The 16,990-nt window shown below is 37.1% G+C and overlaps 1 protein-coding gene across 2 annotated transcripts in view; it reads left to right on the top strand.

Moving 5' to 3' along the window:
• Positions 1-16,990, top strand: part of KCNJ6 (potassium inwardly rectifying channel subfamily J member 6) — a 163,298-nt gene that overhangs the window by 43,002 nt on the left and 103,306 nt on the right. Inside the window, exon 2 of one of the 2 annotated variants that reach the window (XM_040577496.1) lies at positions 4,621-4,669. The exons of the other annotated variant lie outside the window; for it this stretch is intronic. Within the exon in view, the coding sequence (XP_040433430.1) occupies positions 4,645-4,669 (25 nt within the window). The 5' untranslated portion in view covers positions 4,621-4,644. The remainder of the gene's footprint in view (positions 1-4,620; positions 4,670-16,990) is intronic. 2 annotated transcript variants of the gene reach the window in all.

Genomic DNA, 16,990 nt, shown 5'->3' with positions numbered 1-16,990 from the left:
AGGATATATCAACGAAATTACTAGGGATTTGCCACTGAATTACTTTTGAAAGTAACAAACCTTCAGAAAAAAAATGTATAATGGATATAATGTATTTCAGTTCTGATCCATAGTTCAGTCGGTACAGGACTCATGAAGTACTATTAGAAATTTTAGCCAAAGTTCTAGATTGCTTCAATAGATTCTTAGCATGCTGGTGCAGCTCTTCATTTGGGAACTGGCAAAAGTACAAGAGTATTTTCAGCTGTGCAGTAAACAAACAAAACAAAGATAATGCTCTCATCAATTTGTCTTAGCTGAAGTAAACAGCCATTGACCAGAAAGTTCCAGTATGTACCCATGTCCTTCGATTAGAAAAATTACAGGAAGATCATCACTCTCTTTCTCAGTAATTTTTCCTTACGACACAAGTATATTTCCTTACAACACTCAATATTTTGATTCCCATCTGGAATTTGTTGCAATCCTCATTCTCTGTTAATGCATGACACTGAACATGTTAAGTCTGCAAGGTATTGTTAGCACTATTAACATCTTCTCATGCATGCTTTGACAGTACCTATGGCAGAACATACAGCAAGAGAAGTCAGGCAGTGAGAGCTTTATACAAAGGTGCCTCATTTTCTTTGGCTGAGAAGCAAAAGAGTAATTTAAAGTCCACAATTTCTGTGCATGTAATGATATGATAAAAAATTGAGATTTAATTCAATTTAAGATTAAGGACTGCACAATCTCAAAATATTGCAGTATTGAGCAACAGTTCATTTGCCTTTACGAAGCTTATAGAAAGGAAATATCTCTATATTTTTTCTGACTGTACAGTGGGAAAAGATGCCATGGAATGATAATTAAATTTCATAGCAGTGTCAAATAAAACCTATAAAAAAAAAAAAAAAGGAAAAAAACTCCCCTAGAAAAAGAGCGTTTGCTGCTTCTTTCTCACACCCCCTCAGCTGAATAATGACCTCAATTCTCACTGACAGTGCAAAAAGTATAAAGAGTTTTAAATATCCATTTTTACTAGTTTAAGTTAGCATGCTTCACACACTAATTTATATATCATGCATATCACACATCACATATTTGTACATTTCACACATCATTGTACTATATACATGTATATGATTTCAAATATGAAGAGCAGGTTTTATTGCTTTTTATTCATCCAGGAAGACAATAGCCATCTCACACAGATATGCAAGGGTAGCACATAGCTGCACACAGACCAGTCTCTTACAGTAGCAGAATCTGTCTTTGTTGCTCCCCTAAGGTTGTTGAAAACTTGCATTCCTGGCCCTAGAACAGGTCCAGTTAGCAAGAGTCCATGGACTCAAACCGCTCCAGAAATCACTACATGCTGACTAAATAGCTACAAAAAGATATGAGCCTATGAGAGATAAGAGCACTAGGAGAGATGAAAAATAAGGACTGAATTGTTTGGTGTACTTTCTAAAGTTGCAGTTCTTGTTTTCCCAGTAATCTTGAGGAGGAATACTACCAGTGAGTAGTATAAAGAGGAGTTCTGACCTGAAAGGAAACCACACCTGCTGAAGATAGGATGAAAAAAAATGTTTTAATGGCTTTTTACCCCCATGCTAGTCTGTCAGAACTCATTCTGTTGGAAAGGATGGAATTTCTTACTTATTAGCCATCAAAATCAAATTTCTTAGAGTTGTTTCAATTTCCTTAAAATTTGCCATTTTGACAAAACAGATGAGTGAGAAAATATGCTTTGAGTTTCTAGAAGGACTTCATTGTGTGTATGTGTGCACAAACTAATATTCATTAGGGAAGGGGAAAAAATTCAAAACCTGAGAAGAGTTTCATACAGATTCTAAACATCAGTGATAACAGTAAAAAGTTTTTTTTTTCAAGAAAATACCTGGAAAAAGGGATGTCATTTTTTGAACCTCTCCTATTGAGAAACCACACTCCTACAAGACTACCTCTGTCTTCTGAAGAAGGAAGATCAGAACTTGAGTAGTCCTGGTCATTTCCTTCCAGAAAAGGCAGCCAAACTCTTCCTATATTTTCAAGTGCAGCAATTAGCTGAATCTTGTCAGTCATTTCATGTTGTCTCTCAAATATGGAAATTCACATGGGTGACAGTTTCATAAGCCTGAAAACCTTAGCTTCTTGCCGTACATGATATACCCTAACTGCTGTAGAGAAAATCTGTAGTCTCTTTAAAAATAAATATTTCTGTTTCATGCACTTACCTGTCAGTGGTCTCCAAACACTACTGGAGGAAGAAGTAGGAAAAAGTACATTCTGCTAGTGTTTGCCTGTACCAGCTTCTTCAAAACAAATATTTGATCATTAGCAGAACTCCAAGGCTTAAAAATGTATAACCTTTTCTTATATATTTTATTTAATACTTTCATTTAAAAGGGAAATAGTATACTAGTCTCCTATGTCCTTATGATAGACTTCATTATTAGTGAAAAGTATGTAATAATATGCAAGAGAAAAGTATTAATATTTAAAATCACTACTAGCTATTAGTCCAATAAATCCAACCTTCCATCTTCAGGGCTCCACATTGATCTTCCCCAACTGTTCATTCTTGATAAACTGTGAGTTCTCTAGTAGGAGGGGGTGTTTTAAGGTCACATTATACAGCAACATGGACAAAAATTATTGATGATTTTCACAGTGCTGTGCTTTGCTTTGATGATTAATGCTATGCAAGAAATTGCTATACATTAACATTAACTTTTTTTTTTTTTTTACTGGCACTCTTGTGCTATTTCTAATGCTAGTTCTCTTTCTTCCTCGTTTTGTGGTTTTGTTTTGATTTGTTTTGTTTCTCTTCCACAGTAATGCATGAATCTGATGCTGAATGATATGTTATCAACATGGCTTATAGCATTAACCTTGCCATTGATGCAGGTTATAACCTTAAACCCTTCTCTTAATACTAATTACACTAAAGGGTATGCATAGAGTAGTGAAGCATTATGTCCTGTCATGGAGTTCCTGTCATGAGTTCCAGTGTTTCCTATTGCTATGAAATGTGAGCTTTTGTTTGCAAATCCCGGGCTTTCTGAATTGCAAGTAGTAGTATGTTTGGTATAGAAAATTTCTTTTAGATTTTTATACCAAATAGAAACCAGTACTGGGATAAAACAGAAATGAACAACCCTCTCTCTTCTCATATCATAGTCAAATAGCATTGTAAGACTATGTCTACACTGTCAAATAACATCTGGTCGGGGCTACTCTCACATTCAGTTTACCCCAGTACTGTTTGTTCATACAGACTCAGCCAAAGAAATATGGTGCCACACTGAATCCTGTCCCCAGCCATCTCAGCAGCTACCGAAGGCCACCTCACACAGAAGTCAGCACCTTGTCCCAGAGCTGAGATAGGGAGCAGGGGACATCTACTTGGGGTTACAGTCCATTAAAGTTATATCTTGGAGACAATTCACTCTGTTTATATTTTGGGGAGAAAAAGCTCCTTGTATAAAAAGTCAACATCTGCATACTCATGTCCTATCAGTCCCTGTCTCCTGACCTCAACAGGAGCTTAGGCACAGCTCCCACACCTGTTATTAATAGAAGCTGATACCCAGTACTTTTCCCTTCATCTGGAATTGTCAGCTGTGATTAAAGCTAGTGAACATCTAAAATGTTTGCATTTCAAAGACAGCTGTGGTGTAATAAGCAGGTAACTGTTAGCTCTGCTTACCCACAGGGCTGAGAATGAGTCACTAAAGAGGCTTGTATAGTTTCTGGGATCATAAGGGTCAGAGTAGCCATAACAACTTCTCAGAAACAGCTAAATGGGTTTTAAACGTCTGTGAAGGGTTGACATTTTTAATTCAACCCAAACTCTTGCTCTGTAATCAGTAGGTGAGATGCAGCCTCCATGAGGCATGCTTTTGGGCATCAGTCCCTGTTAAGGGAAACTCCACCAAATCTGAGTTTGACCAAGACTGACCAAGCCGTCTGCCAAAACAGGCTTAGTTACTGCAGATAAAAGTGCATGAAACAAGAAAACAAAGCAGACTAAAAATTTGATTTCACAAACAAGTGACAAAGACAAGCAGGTTTGAGTGGGAGTCCCTCACACACCAAAGGGAGAAAACAAACAAACAAACAAACAAACAAACAGTATTTCAGTCAATTCATTTAGTTGTCAGGCCCAATATCACGTCATTCATTCAAGCTTCCATTGGAAATTCATATATCTCTAAATAAGCTTTTTTTTTTTTCCAGTATATCTGTTCTGTGTGATGGCCATTTTCACACATTTTGTCAGAAAGCCCCAACACACTTGCAAATTATAGTACAGAGCATAAAATGAGAGAATTTCTTTCTGCATTATCACGGTGAATGAATAAGTTCCATTACTCCAACCAAATACACATGCACACACAGAGAAATAAATATGTTTCATCCTTCAAAGTTGATACAGTCCAGAGACTACAGTAAACAAAAAATAATAATAATAACAGGGGCACTGGCTATTTAGAAGCAAATATATATCCCTAAATACAATAGAAATATATAAAGGAGTAATGTCCTTCCCTCACATTGCCACTTGCACTCAAGTGTATTTTTTATATATATATATATATATATATTTGTTTTTTATTTTGTCTGTTCCCCCAGGAGAAGTCCAAAAGAGAAACAGAGATGGCCAAATTGACAGAGTCAATGAGTGAGTACAACAAATAGGAAGTCCAACTACTTTCTTTTTCCATCTGTTCCACTGCCTCACATAACACCACAAAAACCGAAAATAGTGCTTGCATTCAGGAATCTCATTCCAACCCTGTCTTCACTCCTAATTTCATCATAAATCATTCCACTCCTGCCAAAGAAAAAGAACCCCTACAGGAAGGACTATTTTCTTTGTTCACTGTTTAAATCACCTGTATTTGGATGTAAATCCAGCAGAACTGCTATTAAACTTCATGAGCCTGGATTTCGCTTCAAGAGAATGTATCTACTTGTATATGTAATGAGTGTCTAATTTATTTGATTCAGGTTAGAGTGTAAATTTCTTCATTAACTTACAAAAGGTCCCACTAAATCCAGTGCAATTATTCAGGATTGTGCCAGATTTATCCAACAGGAAATATGCCCAGAGATATTTGAAGAAAACTTTCCATTGATTTCACTGGTTTCTAAGACACATGCATCGTCTTGAATATGCAACCCAGAAGTCATTTGTGCTTCCTCTTTAATACCAGATCCAGATAATGGATTAATGCTTATAACCACTTGTATCTGAGAGACTCAGACAGGATAATCTATTCCAGAATAAGATTTGGAGAGAATTTAGGAAGAAATCCTGGCAAACAACCATCTCTTTCCCAAAACAAATCTAGCTCCACAGCCTATGCAAGCTTAAATAAATTGACTTGAAAGAGAGAAATCTTTTACTCTGTTTAACCAGAACCCATAGAAAGACAGAAACACAGACATACATAAGACTCATTTACATTAGGAAGTTGTTTCCAGTTTTTGTTTTTGTTGTTGTTGTTGTTGTTTGTTCCAAGAACTGTTCTTAGGGGAGCACTCTCACGCCTTTTTGCTATCCTGTTTGCTCTGCTTCCTTTTGAAAACATTGACTGTATTTCTTTACATATGTTATTGCAAGGTAGAGTAACTACTGTTAGCTATAAAAATGTATATATTATTTCAGTATCAGAAGTGATCTATCCCACAAAAAATGCTGCAGACCTGGGAGAAAAAATAGAGGTATCAAAGCATCCATGTATTGGAGGCCATATTCCTAAAGCTTTGTGCACACATACAGAACTCAGAAATCAGTCTAAGAGCTCCCCTCCCAATTGGGAGAGCCTTACTAACCAGTAGCAAGCTGCAGGGAACAGTGTAAGATACATGGCAATCTACTGATGGGTAGTTAAACTCTTGTTCAAGCACTGGCTGGAGTTCTTTCCATTGAACTGTGCATTGATATCTGAATGCTGCTGTTTCTATTTCTTGTCCCCCACTCTGCTTCTAGTAAGACCAGGCAAAATTCAGGTTTCTATGGGCAGTGAAGCAACAAACTGGCATATGGGCAAAACAGGTCAAATAGTTCTTAAAAAAAGCAAAGGGTGTTTAGACCTCTGGTTTGGATTGCAGAGCCTTTTTCTTGAAACTGAGAAAATAAAGAAAGGCCTCCAGAAATAGTTTGTTCATGGCACCAGTATGGCAAAATGATTATTTGCCCTTCACCCAAAAGCTCTGCATCTTCTGTCTTTCCTCTGTTCAACTTTTTGCACAATTCCAAAAGTAATCCGTCACCTTCCCTCCACTTCTCTATTTTGTTCTCTCTACCAAAATGCTATGATGAAGTTACCAAGTACTGTTCTGTACCCTTACTTCTCCATACGGATTCTCTGAATGTTTTTCCAGTAATAAAATCTCAGTACCTCAAATTCATGTCATACTGTGCACTAAAAGGAACACTGGTGCAGTAGTTGTCCCAAGTCAGTTATCCTTACTAGCAGGGACAACAGTTTATAGTTTGTCATATTCTGTATGTTCATCTGGCAGTGGAGGAGGAAATCTGTCATATTATAGATAAGATTAGTAACAACAACAAAAATGTTTAAATACCTTCTGTCCTTTTTCTATAGGACCTATATGATGATGGAGAGATATGAGGTATCATGACAGAGCCCTGCACTTGCGTGTGTTGAGGGAGCAGTCTGCCTTGAGGGTTAAAATAAGAAAAGAAAAGAGAGAGAAGGAGCGAGAGAGAGAGAAATAATTCTGATATAAAAGTTAAAGTGCAAACTAGAAAAAAATGCTGTGCTGATAGTCACTAAGAGCTGATATATAAGCAGAAATGTGTAGCACATAAGAGCACTCTTTGCCCCAAGTTATTATTTTACAACACTTGCACAAAATTAATAGAAAGCCACCATAATTGCATTGAGCCCCAGGGAGCTGTCCAAGAATTGCTTTATAATGCCTTAAAATCCATATGCATTCTGAAACTTCTTTATAGCCTGAGTTGGGCAATTTACCTCATATAATCTTAGAATACTTGAAAGCTGAGGTACAAATAAAACCAGGAACCAGAATGTTTTCCTTATGCTTTTCTTTTTCTTCTGTTTTTCTCCTGCTTCCCATGCACTGTTGGTCATTTTTAAACCAAATGATGGTATTATCTTTGTTGGGACTACCCAAAGCGCAGCAAGCAACATAGTAGAGTAAATATTAAGGAGCACAGGAAGGTAGCAGAAGTTTGGTCTGCTGTATTTAGAATTATAGAATCACAAAATGGTTTGGGTTGGAAGGGAAAGACCACCTAATTCCTACCCCCCTGCCATGGGCAGGGACACCTCCCACCAGACCAGGTTGCCCAAAGCCCCATCCAGCCTGGTCTTGAACACCTCCAGGGATGGGACATCCACAGCTTCTCTGGGCAGCCTGTGCCAGTGCCTCACCACTTCCATAGTAAATAATATCTTCCTTATATCTAATGTAAATCTACCCTGTTCAGTTTAAAGCCATTACCACTTGTTTTATCACTACACTCCCTGGTAGAGTTCCTTTCCAGCTTTCTTGTAGGCTTCCTATAGATACTAGAAGACCACTATAAAGTTTTCCCACAGCCTTATGTTCTCTAGGCTGAAAAACCCCAACTCCCTCAGCCTGCCTTCATAGGAGAGATGCTCCAGCCCTCTGAACATCCTCATGGCTCTCCTCTGGAACCACTCTAACAGGTCCATGTCCTTCGTGTGTTGGAGGCCCCAGGGCTGAACACAGTGCTCCAGGTGGGGTCTCACAAGAGCAGAGTAGAGAAGAATCCCCTCCCTTGACCTGCTTGCCACACTGCTTTTAATGCAGCCCAGGGTACAGTTGGCTTTCTGGATTGCAAGCATGCACTTGCCAGCTCATCTGGATTGCAAGCATTTACTGCCAGCTCATGTTGAGCTTCTCATCAATAAACACCCTCAGGGCTGCTCTCAATCCATCCTCCACCTAGCCCATGTTTGTGTTTGGGATTGCCCCAACCCAGATGCAGGACCTTGCATTTGGCCTTGTTGAACAAAATGAGGTTCACACAGGCCCACCTCTCAAGTCTGTCAAGGTCCCTCTGGATGGCATCCCTTCCCTCCAGCATGTCAACTGCACCATACAGCTTGGTGTCATCAGCAAACTTGCTGAGGATGCACTTGACCCTCTATGTCACCAACAAAGTTAAACAGCCAACGTTAAACATTTGGCCAATATGAAAAATTAGATACTTTAGAGAAACATCCTGTACTGAACTATTCAGTCTTCAGGAATGATCAATATTTTGAATAAGAATATTTATAAGACCCTTAGTGAGCAGCCAAATACAGTGATACCTTGGCTGTAGCTTAGAAAATTCCTTTTAGGTCACAGTGTTAAAATACTGGAAAAAATATCCTCACCAGTTTCTCCTCCTGCTATCCATCTAGTCAGGGTGTGCAGCATGTTCCTGAGCTGCCTCAGGTGAAAGAAACCTGTCTACATCACAGCCCCTAATAAGCATCTGTGAGATGTCTGCCTTATGTCAGGGGCTACCTGGATTCTCCTTTTGCAACACGGTGGCTCTTGGGCTTGGATAGCAGCTGCAAAACTCTCCTCAGGCTCCTGATATTTCTAAAAGCCCTGCCAGGGCTGTGTTCTTTCCTGAGGATCAAGTGAGCTTGTCCCTTGTCTTTCACCCAGACCTATCTCTGAGGCTAACTGGTTTACAGACAAGTTTGGAAAAACTTTTCTCCCTAAGGTAACATGAGGGTCCAAGGTCTCAACTATGAATTATGCAGAAGCATGGATATAGAGCACCATATGATGACTGCAGCATAATCAATGTGTGACATGAGCAGCTTGAACTTGTTTTGGGTTACAATCAGAAATGGGCATAGCTGGCTGTCTTAAACCAGTTAAACAGAGAAGTGACATCCAGTTAAGGTGCCCTCAGGCAGTGGAGATATGTCAGAAAACAGTCATGCTTGTTCTGGTTCCCAGTTAAGCCACATCATGCTCCTGTGTTAGACCAGTCAGAAGCAGAAGAGTTGGTCATAAGAAGGATGTTTCTTCATTTGTTAAAAAAATATATATCCCAAATGTGTGTAATTATAATTTCAATGTTAGTGAAACAACGAAAATTGAGACCTTAGATGACTCTGAATAGAACTTTCAAAATTATGTTTGCCATTAATTTTACTCAGAAAGAAAAAAATAAAAATGTTTCAAGTTAATTTGAAATACTTTTCAGGAGCTCACAAACCCTCGGAAAGGTCTGTTTTGTGATAGAGTGCTTTTCACTAAAGTTCTCTTTTTATCTCCACCATCTGAATCTGGTGTCCCTAGTGCTCTCTCACACTTGTAGAGAGGCTTTATGAAGAGAAAAAATATTTCTGCTTTGAGTTACTTTAAAGTGGCAGCATTTTCAGATTTACATTTACTAGGGTAGGGTCTGGATTTTTTTTAGCAATTCTAATTATTTTGAGTTACTGTTTTAAAACATGTAAGAAAAGAGTTTGGTACATTACAGTAAATACATATCCAATATACTATATATTGGTATAGAATATTGTGAACTTTCTACTTCAAATGTTTTCCCCCTATACTGCCCTCATTTTCTTTATGTTTTTGTTAAGAAACATGACCCTCTTTACCATTACATCACAAGTTGGTGGTACATGTGTAAATGCTGTCTGGTGTGAACACAACACCAGCTGTACACACACAAAATTAGGAATTTGAAGAAATGATCCTAAAAGCTGCATTTCTGTCTCAAAGGTCTAGAAGACTGAGTCTTTCGCCTCATAAAACAAATAAAAGTACAAATATCCAGTCCAACATTTTCCACTGATATTACATGTGATTATTTAATTAGAAAGAGCAGATTTTTACTCAGCAAAATTCAAGTGCAAAAACTCCAGACTGTTCAGAAAACTCATACATAAAGGGACTCACATGCTCAAGAAAGTTACAGTCATTTATTTTCAAGATACTCAGTTATAATTTCATGGTTAACCTTTTTATAAGAGCATACCAATAGTACAATAGTAAGTTTGTTTTTTTTTCCAAAATATGTGTTTTCATCATCTCTTACATTTTCAGTAACACAAGAGCTCTGCTATGATAGATATTTCTATAAAAACAGTTTCATAGCAAATATTAAGCCATAGAGCTACTTGTTTTATTAAATGGAATAACTAATTACTGTTGACTTGAAGGTGTATATATAGATTGATATAGTTTCTTTCAAAATTGATTACTTAAGACTTTGTTCAAATTTAAACTACAACTAACCAGAATGTGTATTTTGTTATTATTATTATTATTATTATTTCATCAACAATTAACTAATGCATATAATGAAATGAACAGAGAGAACTGTGCTATTATAATTAAACAAAAATACAGTCTATTCCACATAGTAAAGGTCACGTTTGGAGAGTAGAATGAGATTCTAAAACAGAACTTCATTATGCAGGACAGCAGAAAGTTTTTTTGTTTCAGTGCTGCATTAGAAGGGGTTTAGAAGAGCTATGAAATAATAACTGCCCTAAGACACAATGTATAGAAACTTGTCTTAATCAGGAAGATGATTGACAGTATTTCTAGTACTGATTATAAAACAATGTGAAGAGTTTTTGCTCTTCATTCTCTTAGGTTCCAGGTGTCTTTCCTTTAATTTCTCTCTGCAAGTATGAGGGACAGAAAAATTATTTTTTTTCTAAATGACAATGAAGACTCTCATATAATCCTATGATTCCAGAAGCTTAGTACTACTTTATTAAGCTAAAATTTGCATGAAAATTAAACTCAAATTATCAGGGGTGAGAAAACCAAGAGCTGAATTATAAATGAAGTAATAATTTCTGTTTGTTTTTGTATTTCTTTTTCCAGAAAGAAGCTGTGAGTGTAGATAGGCTATGTTGTAGTGCATATTACTGAAGTACAGTATTTCCTGTTACCTACAATGTTAACAAAAAAAAAATATTCTATTCAGATTGCATTTTGCATGGTAGGTGTGTGTGTCAGTCCTACCATTAGTTTTTATTCACTCAGGCTTAATCATTTCTAAGACAGAGGCTGTAGTTTGTCTGATAATATCTAAGAATTTTCAGTGCCTTTGCTTTGCATTGCTATGGTCCCTATCACAGTGGAGCTAGGTTATTACAGTCATATGCTTCCTAAAGTAAACACTCACCTTCTACACTAAAACTAAGTGGTCTAGGCACAAAGACATTTGGAAAAAAAATCTTCCCACAACTCCACTCTCTACAGAACTCAAACAGTCATATCACTACAACATCTGAACAGCACTGTGAATCTGGATGAGATTAGGTATGAGGGAGAATTAGGGAGAAGAGACTCTTCAAAGGGGACACAGATGTTGTTGGACATGGCTGGACTTTAAGCATGCGTGGAAATTTAATATCAAATGCAAAAGTCACTTCAGATTTTAAGTACCAGTTTTTGAGGACCTCTTTTTGGGAATGAGCTGCCAAAAATGTCAGTTAGGTGTTTAAAGTCTATGTTGAGACGACATTACCTCATTCATATACCCTTATAATAAGCTATGCTGGTTATGGTCACATACAGACCAGTCAGCATTGCACAAGCACCGACAGCTCTGTATCTCCAGCGGTTTTGTGCTTGGTTTCACAATTTGAATGCTCTCCTAATGCAGAACTTTTCTGTATTTATTTAACATGTGCTTAAATCTTCCAAAGGTGCTATTCATCAACAGATTTTGTTTGGAGAAGTGAGCAGTATGCAGTGCTGAAAGAAAAGCCCACACTGTACATGTAAAAAAGCAGGAAGTTCATATTCAGATAGGATAAGGAAGACATTAAAAATCTCTGAGACACCAATCAATTGTCTTCACGGTGAGCAGTCAAGATGAATGAAATGGTGAAAAACAGGATCAATGTTTCTGAAAGCTGTAGAAAACTATCTAACTTAGATGTGACTTATTGAGCTATCAAGCAGATAAGAGACCGTAATGGATTTTAGTTCTAGGAAATAAACATAACATGATCAATAGCAAAGAACTGTTCAACAAAGGACAATAGCAAAGAACGGGTCAACTGTTAACAGAAAAACAATCCAGGAAAAAAAAAAAAAGGTATCTGAGATATACAAGAACAGCTGTTTAAAAGGTAGCACCACAAACATATTGGATTCTTAAACTCTTAGACTTTGAACATGAGTTGCAAAGGTCTCCAGAATCAATGTCTGGAAACCTCATAGAACATGGTATGATAAACTATTTGATTTGAAAGAAAAATATCCCACTGTACTGCAAAAAGAGAGCAGTTGCATTATTCAAAATATTCAATATAAACAGTGAGTGAAAGGTCTTATCATGGTATTTTTGACAGATGTCTTTTAAAAGCCTACAATCGGGTATTAAGCTAATCCCTAAAACCAGACTATATAGTCCCTGCATTTTTCACCTGCCTCCATTGCTCTTCATACATTTGAGAGGGAATATCAGGGACCGTATTAACCATATTACAGACAAAACAATACCGACAAGTTAAGTTCTCTCTTGTGTACAGAACACATCAAATCATTATTTCTGAGCCAGTGCCTGTACTCATACCTCAGGCTCCTCCAACTTTATTTACCACTATTTCTTCTGCCATAAAATATGTTGAACTACATGCAGGAGAAAACCAAAAAGACTCCAGTGAGAGTCATTCCCAGCAATAAATGAGCTTTTAAAAAGAAAAAAAAAAAAAAAAAAAAAAAACTATAAAAAAAAAAAAGTAGTAAAAAAAAAAAAAAAAAAGGAAGAGACCTGTAAATCTGTCCTCCTTCCAGGCAGTGCAGCACTGTTTCCTTCCAGATGCAGGGACTGTGGTGACTGCGCAAAGTGGCTCTTTCACAGTCCAACATCAGTCTGTTACAAAATCCAGTGTTTCTCCCTTTGCCATCCCAGTCAGATACATTGTACAGACACATCTCTCTGACAGAAAGGGAGGGCACAGTTTTGTGCACCTCTCTGTTAGAAATATGTACTGCATGAAACTGAGGTATAATTAGAGATTGCTCCTTTTTCCTACTATCATCCTTTCTGTAAATAATTCCCCTACTTCCCCTCTTCAAATATTTGCCAGCTTACAAAAAAAAACATACTCTAACCCCCTTATTTAAACTGTAGGGTTAGGTTTTATAATCTCAATTCAACATTCAGTGCCTCCAGCCTTTGTCGTTCTTTACTAAGCACCTTCCACTTTGTCATGATTGTAAGCACACTTCTTAATCCATATACCTACAAGCGAAATAATGAAAAGCAGTAAGGCTTGCTGAAAAGCAAAAGATTACTGGTAGCAGCAAAAGAAGACATGCAGCTCTTACTCACCTAATTGGCAATTAAAAAGAAGTGCTTAAGAAATGTGGTGTTTCTTTAACTCTCAATACAGAAGTAGCAGCAACAAAGTTACTTTGAGAAGCATAGCGCTTGCATTTGTATATCCCTTTTCATGTGGAAGTCATCCACTGGATGTTGGAGTCAGAGCCCAGATACGACTTTCTGATCTTAGTTTGCCTTAATGTCTTACAACTTCATCGAAAATAAATAAATAAATAAATAAATGTTGAACTAAGTGAACTTATCAGAATCAGTATTTATACAAAATAAAATTCCATGTTTCCTCAGGACAGACACAGCTCAACAGATGGAATAGTACCATAGATAAGTGCACTTCTATTTACCCAACTTGACAGCACCAGCTTGTGGAAAGGGGAGCTGGTGAAAAGACAAGTTTCAGAAAATCTTAATGCCATCACATTTAGCAACACATCTGAGGAAATACTTTCCACAGAGCATGTAGTTTATGGAACAGTTTGTCACAAAGTACAATAGAGTAGGCAAAGAGTTTAAAGGAATCCTGGCTGGCGTGGACTACAAACATTCAGTTTAGTAATTCAGATATTAAAATATAAGGAGTTAGAACGTGATAATCCACTAGGAGGAAATATAGAAGGAAGTGATATACTAACCTATGAAAACTAGGTAAAAGTTATTCTGTGAATGGTTTATTCCACATCAGTATGCTTGATATACTGCTTTATATCTCCCTCTTCACCACTTATTACCATCACCATTACTGGCCCTACAAGAGGAGTATCATTAAGTAATTATAAGATAACTTTCCCCATCTTCTTATAACTTTAAGGACAAGTACCCTTTTAATCCAGTATCAGTATGGGCCACCTGTGGCTACCTAAGCAGTTGTAAGAGCTTTAAGTACAGCTTCAAAATTATTTCATTTTTGTCCCAAGACCCTAGAGATCCTACCAAATAACCAAAGAGGGCCAAGGTAGCAGCTTGTAAAGAGGCAGAAAACCAATGACATTTCTGAAGCTGTAAGAGTTGCTGGCCACCATCACAACAGTTTTCACTGAGACCTGTCCTTCCCCATCTGGGTCCTTCCTCACCTTGTTAACATGGGGACTGAGAGCAGTGTGGCCAAAGAGACTAGAGACAAACCTCACAATACTGTTGGCTTGTAAAACATAGGCTTTTGTCCTGACATCCATCAAGTCAGTCATGTTTTAGTTGTATGTAAGTGACTGAGTTCAGCCATTTGATGAAATTTAATTGGTTATTTTATTTCAGAGGTCAGATTTTATGCTCCTGTCCAACTCCAAAACTGTCTATAAATCTTCACGCAGCTCACACTTTATGCACAGAACAATATAAGGCTCTGTTCTACTACAATTGATTGTGAATGGCATACAGAGATGATTATGCTTCCAAATCATGATACTTTAAATTACCACTTCAGTTCATTCACAAGAAACCGAATGATTGTCATCATCTGACATATTTATCTTTGTCAAGCTGAGCCTACTATCTCTATATTGCAGGTTTCTTCGGTTGCTCCTAGGAACTTATGCGATGGAGTCACGTCACATGTCATGAAGGGTTCGCTAATCTAGCTGTAAATCAAAAAGACAACAAATAGCACAATTACTTGTCCTTAAAAGTGGTACATTTTTGTTGAGTTTAGAAAACCTATATTTTCACTTGACAGATTTGGGAGGCAGTTTAAATATCTCATTCTGCTCCATTTTCTCATATTGTTTGAATAGTTATTTTAATGATAGGCAAAGAATAATATCCTCCAAAACCTACTGAAACATAGAATACCATATTGGAGTACATTTTCTTCCTTTTTTTTTTTTTTTTTTTTAATCAGGCAGAAAAAATCTACAGACCTCCTGCTAAGTCAGTTTGTTTCCTATGGCATATTGCTCTTGCATGCATTTGAGTGTCTTTTTGGTGATAACATTATTATTTAGGGGAGTATTACTATTTAAGGCACATGTAGCTCATGCTGTTGTACTAATTTGTGGGTGAATGTTGCATATTTTTAGTATCCATTCAATCACATGTGCTGTAATGTTTAAAAATGAATTCATGAAAAGCATGACACAAAACCCATTAAAGTGAAGAAAAAAAAACTCCTACTGTTTCTCCTACCTCCCTAATTTTATAAGGTGCTCATGATATTAACGTGAAAAGGAAGGAAAGAGACTTATGAACTCATTTAAATGATTTCTTTACACAAGCAACGCCGAACAAGTAGAACTCTGCATTAAGGTATGACCCTCCCCAACCGCCTACCACGGAGAGCAGTCCACACAATGGAAAGACTGACAATGTCAAGGTCATGAGCCTGTGATCAGTTTTGAAAACCCAGTGTTATCTTGGTTCATTCAGTGCCCTTGCAAAAGATTTTTTGGATTTTGTCATGCACTTGATTGACATTCATAAAACTTCCCAAGGCTGCTGACAACAACAAAAATAAATAAATAAATAAATAAATAAATTTTAAAAAGCTTGCAGGTATAAGGAAAACATTATAAACAACCACATTTCAAAGTAGCTTAAAATGGTGCAATTTTAAAGTAAATTTCTTTAAATCAGAACAGTTTGCCTTTTCTTCTGTTGTAGATCTGAAACAACCATGTAAAAAAATGTTGGACAGGTAGACTGGTAGCAGAGCCTGAGTCAGGCTGTTGGCACACTTCTGTTTGCTGTTCAGAAACACCTGTTGACCTTTGAGCAGATGTCTATGAAGAACAATCAGGGTTCAATAGCTGAGTCCATTCCTCTGAGATGCAGAAACATGAGGAAAATGAGGCGGTGGGCTCCATAGCCAAGTTCACAGCCTGAATGTTTAATTACAAAGGATGAACCTTTTGGCCAAGAGGAGTCTGATTTGAAGAAACATTGTTGGGAGTGCAGGGCAAGTAACCGTGGGCATTAGGTTTCATTCTGTGCAAGTGATTTCATAAAAGGTGGTGTGTCAAACAATTTACACATGGGCCATTTTCAATTGGTATTGGTTCCTTCCCCAGACACCCCACTGTTTAGAACTGGTTTGTTGTCTCTCTCTGCCTCACTAGGAGAGTCCAGTTCTCCATGAAACATTTGATTCCTTCTGCATTTTGGATGTTACAACTGTAAGAAAACCCTTCTCTTCTCCTTTCCTTCTTCCCTCCCTCCTTCCCACTTCCACTTCCACTTCCCAATCTTTGACAGAAGAACTTGCAGATCTACTTCTTCCCACCCAATAGGAGAAGGCCTGGAAATACTTCTTAAATGCAGTTGAAATTGGTCAATAGATTAAATATTTTAAAGTCATAACATTGAGGAATAAACAGAATCAATAACAGTATATGTCTTAGAAAACTAGTTTAAAAATCCAAGGTATATTAAACTTGAGAAAGGCCTTTCCAGTAGTCCTTGCAATTGTTGTTGATTCATGAAGTTATCCTTTTTCCATGGCATTAAACAAACAGTCATAGTGAAAGAATTTAATAATTTAAGAATAAGATAAGGCCATAAACCAAGAGAATTATACAAAATTTATATTGTAAAGAGAAAATATTGTACACAGAAAATAAGTGTTGAGAATATGTATTTTTAAGTTCAGTAGTGCCATTAGGTGATGAGTCTTAATTTTAAGAAACTCTCTTCAAACATCCTTTGGAACAGAAGAGAGGT

The sequence above is a fragment of the Cygnus olor genome, chromosome 1, assembly GCF_009769625.2.
Source record: "Cygnus olor isolate bCygOlo1 chromosome 1, bCygOlo1.pri.v2, whole genome shotgun sequence".
Taxonomy (NCBI): domain Eukaryota; kingdom Metazoa; phylum Chordata; class Aves; order Anseriformes; family Anatidae; genus Cygnus; species Cygnus olor.
Note: the sequence above shows the minus strand (reverse complement) of the source record. Positions and strands in the feature narration are given on the sequence as shown.